The following is a 7,950-nucleotide window of genomic DNA, read 5'->3' as shown; positions in this document are numbered from 1 at the left end:
ACACAGAAGGCTGCAGGTTCAGTTCCTTGCTTCTCCAGTTGCTGCCTTCTAGTAAATTAGTCTGTCAATCTGTCAGGTCACAATTGTCTACTCTGACAAGATGAGGCTTGCCAGGATTTTAAGCCAAGGTCTTTTGTATCACCCACTACTTTTTAAAAAAAACTTTCATTGTCTGTTATTAAACATACTATAACAATAACATCAAAATACAGTATTGAAGGCTATTATGCAGGGCTATTTTTGGGCAGGAACGCACAGGAACGGAGTTCCGGCTGGCTCCTGAATTGGCCACGCCCAGCAGGAACTCATTAGCATAACAAGACACACCCAACAGCAGAAACTCATTAGGATTGGCTACAGTATGGGTGTGTGGCCTAACATGCAAAGGAGTTCCTGCTACAAAAAAAGCCCTGGGTTTTGACAACAAACAAGGTAAACAGAATAAGAAGCAAAAGGTGGGTGTGGCTGGATGACCACACTTCTGGTAGCATGGGGGTGTGGCCTAATATGATAATGAGCTGTGTTGTCAGGGGTGTGGCCCAACATGCTAATAAGTTCCTGCTGTTGGGTGTGGCCAATTATGTTAATGAGTTCCTGCTGGGCTTTTTCTACAAAAAAAGCCCTGCTATTAGGTACAAAGTACATAGGAGAGAATATCTCGGCTATTTTAGTTGTCAATGCTGTAAGCAGTGTCGAAGCAAACAAGAGGACTAAGGACAATAACCTTAATTCAGGAGCAATATAACATGGATCTCAAAGCTTACAGATTGAACCTTATATTATTTTCATGCTAAAACTTTCTGAATTAAAAGCGAAAGCTGAATTAATGTAGGTAACAGTTTCTAGCACTGCCTGTTATATTAATCAGAGGAACAATTCATTCAATTAAGAAGTCACTCTAGTATTTATCAATTATGACAACAAATTAATGAATAGGAAAATTAATTATTGATATTGTAGCAATGACAATGAATTATGTAGATATTACTTGATGTTGCTTATGAGAATCAACTAGAGAAATTTATTAGCAATAGTGAATCAAGAATTGTTTTAACAGATAGAATTCATTTTTAAGATGAATGGTCAAGGACTAACAATTAAAACACTATGTATGATACCTATAAAAAGTTATACTACTAAGAGAAAACAACTTGATCCCTTTAACCACAGATGCTGGGGGCTACAAGCAATGCTCCCTCTAAGCCGTGGAGTCTTGTGAGCAACAATTCTACTTTGTGAGCTACTGGCATTAAAGTTGTGAGCGAGCGATTTGGCGACTGCATAAATTAGTTTGCTCTGGAGCCATCCTTCCTGAGCCGAGACAAAAACGTGTGAGCCGGAGGCTCAAAAACTGTGAGCTAGCTCACACTAATTCAGCTTAGAGGGAACACTGGCCATTGCGCCACAGTCCCTCTTTATTTGGCAATTAAAAATATACATGGTATGGGGGGGGGATTAACAAGCAGTAGGGTCAAAAGCTAACTAAGTACAAGAGGCACAGCCTGTGACATTTCTCTGCAAAGCTCAGATGTACGGAAGCAAGTGTCCACAGAAATAACTCATTAGAGCAATACTAAGTGACAGCACAGTCTCACTAGCCTTTAAAAAGTTGATTCTTCTCGCACCATAAATGCTGAAAGTCTAATTTTATGAACCATCACTGGCCAGTCATCTTGCATGCATCTGAGATTTGCACAGAAATGCTGTGGACTGTACCCTTTGCATGTCACTGGCTTTGGACTACACTATATTAGTAAAGGTAAAGGTTTCCCTTGCTCGAAAGCCAGTCGAATCCGACTCTAAGGTTGTGGTGCTCATCTCCATTTCCAAGCCGAAGAGCCAGCGCTGTCCAAAGACATTTCCGTGGTCATGTGGCCGGCATGACTAAACGCCAAGGCACATGGAATGCTGTTACCTTCCCACCGAAGCAGTACCTATTTATCTACTTGCAATTTCTTGCTTTCGAACCGCTAGGTTGGCAGGAGCTGGAACCAGAGATGGGAGCTCACTCCGTCATGCGGCACTCGGGTCTTGAACTGCTGAACTAACGACCTTCCAGCCTGCAGTTCAGCGTCTTAACCATTTTGGGCCACTCACTGCCCAATTCCCATCCACATCTATCTATCTCAACCAAATGACGGTACACTTCATGCATCCGCTCTGCAAAAGCTTCTGCTCCAATAAAGTCTTGAAGATGCCTTCTTATTGTTGCTTTTTCTGCACTGATCATGACATGCCTTTTTTCGGTATGACATCAAACTTCCCCAAGATTGACTTGGCAGTTACAACAGGAGGGGCCAGGGTTCAGTGGTAGCGCATTAGCTATGCATGCAGAAGGTCCCAACACCTGGGACCCCCTGTGAAAAGGATTTAGTAGTAAGTGAAAGATCTCAACCTAAGACTCTTGAGAGATGCTGTCAACCACAGTAGGCAATACTGACCGTGACAGACAAATGGTCTGACTTGGTATAAAGCAAATTCATTGGCTTGTTAGCTCAGGGTTGGGGCTCTGTGGCAGAGCATCTGCTTGACATGTGGAAGGTCCCAGAGATTCAGTCCCCATCATCTCCAGTTAAAGAACCAGGTAACGGGCAATGTGAATGCCACCTAAGGCCCTGGAGAGCTGCTGCCAGTCAGGGTACACAAGACTGACCTTGACAGATCAGGGGTCTAGTCCAGTATAACAAAACTCCATGTATTCAGTTATAAGTTCCATAGCCTCCAAGGAAAATAAAAGATAGTTCCCTTGATCCAGGTGGGAATCTCAAGGCTTTGGTTGTTTTGTTTTTTAAACAAGAGAACTACTAACTTGTGCCTTCACAATCTGCTCCTGTAAGTCCTCGTTCTGCTTTTGGAGATTTGTTAAAGTTTCCTTCAGTTTCTGGTTTTCTTGAAGCAAAGATTTATTTTGCTGTTCAATCTCCTCTACTTCTCCCTGCGGAGGAAAAGAAGTATCATGAAGGGAGACATATCAATAGGAACTCTGCAAAGGCAACTGCTGAAAGAAGATGGTGAGAAGACACCAGCAGCCTCCACAAATCTCACAAGGGGGTGCCTTGAAACACAGGAATCTCCAGAACGGCAGCAAACACAAAAAGACCATGGCCAGGTCAGAAAAGTGGCTGGGGGGGGGGGGGAGGAGAGAACAGGTAGAGTATAAGATGAGTAGGCTGTTATACCCTGTTTTTCTCTACCTTATGGAGTCTCAAAGTGGCTTCCAATCACCTTCCCTTCCTCTCCCCACAACATGCATCTTAGGAGGTAGGTGGGACTGAGAGAGTTCTGAGAGAACTGTGACTGGCCCAAGGTCCCCCAGCAGGCTTCCTGTGGAGGAGTGGGGGAATCCAACCTGGTTTTTCAGATGAGAGTCCGGCACTCTTAACCACTACACCATGCTGGCAGGTGCACAGCACATGCATCCCATGTCCTTGAGCAAGTCACTGTGTGACAAAAGGAGGAATTTAAAAGAGCCCTCCAGAGAGAACATTGGCTTCAAATGTCAAATGCTTGAAATGCCAAATGTCAGATGAATGGGCATTCAGCCTTAAGGACAGGCTTCACCAGGGACTCCTTCTTCAAATGTGCCTGGCTGAAAATATAGTTGCCATTCCCCAGGTCCCAGTGGGGGATCCCCCAGTTTTTGGGGCTTCTGCCCACCACTGGCCAGCTGACCGGCGGGGAAACTCCGCCCCCAAACAGTGACATCGCTGTGTGATGTCCCCGACATGATGCCGTCATGCAGAAGTGATGTCATCACCTCAAGGATGTTGCATGGCAACGCTCTAGTTTCCGGGCAAAACTCTATGGCTTGATGGTGATTTCACCAAGGTTTTGCCCTAAAACCAGAGCATCACTCACACGATGTCCCCGTGATGATGTCACTTCCACGGGATGCCACTGTGTTGCGGAGCCCCATCCCATTCCAGGGAGGCTCTATTCCACCACACCCTGCTGGCGCATCATCGGGACTTACCAGCCCTAGCTTACTTTATTTACTTAATTCATTTGCACCCCACCCTTCTCGCCAACGGGAACCCAGGGCAGCTTACATTGTTCTCCTCTCCTCCATTTTATCCCCACTACCACCCTGTGATGTAGGTTAGGCTGAGAGAGTGTGACTGGCCCAAGGTCACCCAGCAAGCTGCCTCACTTAAGTGGGGAAATGAACTCAGGTCTCCCATATACTAGTCCAACAGTCTTAACCACTGGGCCACATTGGAGGGGGGAACCTGATATCTGACCCTGAGTTCCTTAAGAGGAAGGGTGTGACACAAATGGGACAAACAGCAGGAACTGGACCAGGTTTCACCACAGGTACACAAATCTCTCTTTTGAGAAATGTGTACACCTTTTCCCTCCCTCTGAAAACCAGATGAGTGTAGTGAGCTGTACTGCTCACCTGCAACCAAGATAACCGAGTGTTGTTGAGGGCATCCTGGCCAAGCAGCAATATCAAGGGTCCAGTAACAAAACAGACCAGAAACCAACTAAGTGGGATAATGGGCTGGTAAAGGTTTGCAAACCCCTCACGCACTTCACTAGATTGATTCCCCCTTAAGACCTTATATCCACATGGACCAGGAGGCTCGCAACTATGCACAGGTCTTCCCAATACGTGTAGTCATGTTACATGCACATACAACTTTGGTACAGACGAACAACCTCTGGATCTTCCAGGGTTTGGGTTGGCATATATCGAAGCAGCAAGCACATAAAAAATATGCTTGCTGCCCCTGTTCAGACATGAATGTGGTGCATTGGGAGCACAGTGGGTAGTGGCGGGCGCTTGATACACATGATAGCCAGGCTCCCGGGACGTCGGCATAACACCTGAAAAGGACTTATACGGATCAGGGAACAGGAAAGGAGACAAACCTGCGTAGTAACCACCAGCATGTCATCCTCAGACGCAACATGGAACTGAAAGGGGACGCTGGCTCCACGGACTATCCCATCCTGGTCGACATAGCAGAACTGATAATATTCATCATCCTTTGGCAAGTAGTAAGCTGGAGGTTTTAAAAAGTCAGGTTGTATTTTCAGCCTCTCCAACGTGCAAACGGGGCTGCAGCGTAAACAAGAATGCCACCCACAAAGCCACAGCAAGCAGGACCAACTCTGCAAGCACTGGACTTATCACAGGCCCCTTTACTAATTGGGCTGCAATTGTGTTTCACCCTGGAAATTGATTCTACAATAATTTAGCACTGTTGGAGGAAGCCAGTATGATCAGACAGGATATTCACCAGACTTGTGCTTCCGTATATCTGAATTATGTTAGCTGGAGTTTGTAGTGATAGAATTTGTAATTTGTAGTTATTCCCATACGTTTTGCCAGGGGACTGGTAGCTTGAGGATTTGGCCTAAGATCACACATCTTCTTTCTAGAGAGAGACTTAGAGACTGCTGCATGCAGTGTTTCAGTTGCTGTTTGTATTATTGTTTTTTAAGTCACTCCTCAGTCTAATTGCAATACTTCTGGGTTCACAAATAAAGACAGTTCACAAATAAAGATCCCTGCAACATACTAGGAATTGGCTTATTTGCAGTGCTGCCTTCCTATAAAAGTTCACTCCCTCCCTTCCCCATACAAAGTGCCAGAACAACTGTAACTGAAGGACAATTTTGTCTCGAGTCTCTTCCTGCCACGTACAGATCTGTGCTTAACAGCAGTAGGTCACACTTCTATATAAAGCTGACCAGTGACCAGTGCGCTCTTAGTGTGATGTAACCTCTGAGTGGCTTCAGGTCAGTGAAAAACAATGGCTCAGTAGGAATTTGGAGTTGGGAGTTACCAAGTTGCGGGTGCACAGGTGTGGCCTTTCGGCTGAAAGATCACACAAAATACACAATGGCTACAAGTTGTGTCACCTGTGCAGCAAACCACTGTCTAACCTGAAAAACTGATGTAGGATTTTATACCGCTGTGGGATACTCAGAAACATATAATCCAATTAAAGCATACCAAATTTTGTTTATATCATCAAATGCCTCTGTACTGACGCCTGCCTATTTAATCTGACAGATGGAGGGAATCTGGTACTGTGTTTAAGAGCTTTAGACGCTCTAGAACACAAGAGAATCTATCTCCCCAAGTTCCCTTACTTATTGTGCATGCAAGTAAGCCTTTTTCCTATGTGCCCTACCACGACCCAGTGTTCATCTCACTTCAACAGAACACATTCTTATAGCTGTCGTCCTATAAATGTCGTTTTCCCTCCATTTTAGCCATCTTTGCAGTGGTATTAAAACTGTACTGCTGGAGGGAGCTGGTGCCCAAAGCCAGTTTACATCCTCACTGTTTTGCAGTGATCTACAGTCATCTGGTGCCAGGTTCTTTCAATAATATCTTATATTCTAATAGTCACGTGTGGCCCACTCTGCTGATATCTAAATCTGCAGATTGAGGCCACTCTGACGATAAACAGATAGTTCTGCAAACTTGAGGGATTTCTGTTGGATTTCTGTGGCAGGAGCAGGAAACCATAGTGGCTTACGGCTGGCATCCCTGACTGTGTGGGGATCACTTGATGTGCCCAGTGATGGAAGTACACTCCCCGCAGGTGTCGTGGGTCCCCACTTGTTTATCTAGGTTTCTATATTTATTTATTTTTATTATTATATTTATATCCTGCACCTCCCCACCAAGGCAGGCTCAGGGTGTCTCACAGTATACATATATAAATACATATATTACAACATTGGCATATAGTAAAACACAGGTTACTTAAAATCACAATATATAAACTCATACACGTTCAAACAGATGTCAATAAGAGATGGCGTCATTCTCTTAGCATTTAAAGCGGCCGCCTACCACCACAGTCCGGGCTCCTGCCAGGCTGTTGGTGCTGATGATGGTGCTGATGATGGTGTTGGGGCCAGGGCCAGGATATTAAAGGCGGCGCCGTAATTGAAAGCCTGGTGGAAGAGCTCCATTTTACAGGCCCTGTGGAACTGTAAAGAGTCCCGCAGGGCCCTGATGTCATCCAGGAGCTCATTCCACCAGTAAGGGGCCGCCACAGAGAAGGCCCCAGCCCTCATTGCAGCCAGTCTGGCTTCTTTAGGGCTCGGGAGGACCGGGCGATTTTGGGATCCCGATCTTAGTGCCCTCTGGGGAACATGTGGGGAAAGGCGGTCCCTTAGGTAAGTAGGTCCCTGACCATATATAGGGCTTTAAAGGTAAGAACCACCACCTTCAACCAAATCTAAAGCATTTATTCATATCCACTTTCTTCTCCTGATCACCACTCAGAATGGATTACAAAACATTGGATTCAGATTGAACCATACAAGAAGGCGCTACCAACAACGTCTGGTCTGCTCAGAAGATATTGGGGGTAGTTATCGGTCACTCTCCCAATCCACCCTGAGCACTGTATAAAATTGCTCTAGAAGGCATGCTTTTAGCATGTAATTTTGCGTGTGTGTGTGTGAGAGAGAGAGAGCGCAAGCGCACCTGGAAGTCATGGTGACCTCTGGTGACTGACCTCTACTGGGGGCCTGGAGGATATTCAGAGAGGTGGCTGAATAAAGCCTGCCCCCACCTCCCACCTCTGGTATTTCAAAGAGGTCTCCCATCCAAGTACTTGCCAGAGTTGGCCCTGCTTAGCTTCCAAGATCTGACAAGATTGGGCTTGCCTGGGCTATCCAGGTCCGGGCTCTCGGCGTGTGATTGTGATTGGAAGTGCAAAGTGGCATGCTTGCATCACCCAGGGCCATAACTTACCTTTAAACAAGACTTCTTGATGTTCAGCACTGTCGGGGCTGCTTGGCAACGGCGCCCACATGAACGTATAATACTCACGCGTCGTCTTCCATCCTACCTGCAACAGCAACATTTTTCTGGGTTGGTTAATTGAAAAGCAGGCTGTGAGTGACTCAGGACGAGGGCCCCCACGGTGCCACAGAAAGCCACCCTGTCCATACCTTCAGCCATTCCAGGACAAG

At 45.9% G+C, this 7,950-nt stretch overlaps 1 protein-coding gene across 1 annotated transcript in view; it reads right to left on the bottom strand.

Annotated features, from left to right (window-relative positions):
• Nucleotides 1-7,950, bottom strand: part of CALCOCO2 (calcium binding and coiled-coil domain 2) — a 51,543-nt gene that overhangs the window by 27,397 nt on the left and 16,196 nt on the right. Inside the window, exons 3-6 of the mRNA XM_015409215.1 lie at nucleotides 7,730-7,826; nucleotides 4,876-5,009; nucleotides 2,810-2,935; nucleotides 989-1,011 (exon numbers count right to left, since the gene is read on the bottom strand). Of these exons, the coding sequence (XP_015264701.1) occupies nucleotides 989-1,011; nucleotides 2,810-2,935; nucleotides 4,876-5,009; nucleotides 7,730-7,826 (380 nt within the window). The remainder of the gene's footprint in view (nucleotides 1-988; nucleotides 1,012-2,809; nucleotides 2,936-4,875; nucleotides 5,010-7,729; nucleotides 7,827-7,950) is intronic.

This window comes from Gekko japonicus, unplaced genomic scaffold, assembly GCF_001447785.1.
Source record: "Gekko japonicus isolate JY-2015 unplaced genomic scaffold, Gekko_japonicus_V1.1 scaffold240, whole genome shotgun sequence".
Classification (NCBI taxonomy): domain Eukaryota; kingdom Metazoa; phylum Chordata; class Lepidosauria; order Squamata; family Gekkonidae; genus Gekko; species Gekko japonicus.
This window is presented reverse-complemented; position numbering and strand designations above follow the sequence as displayed.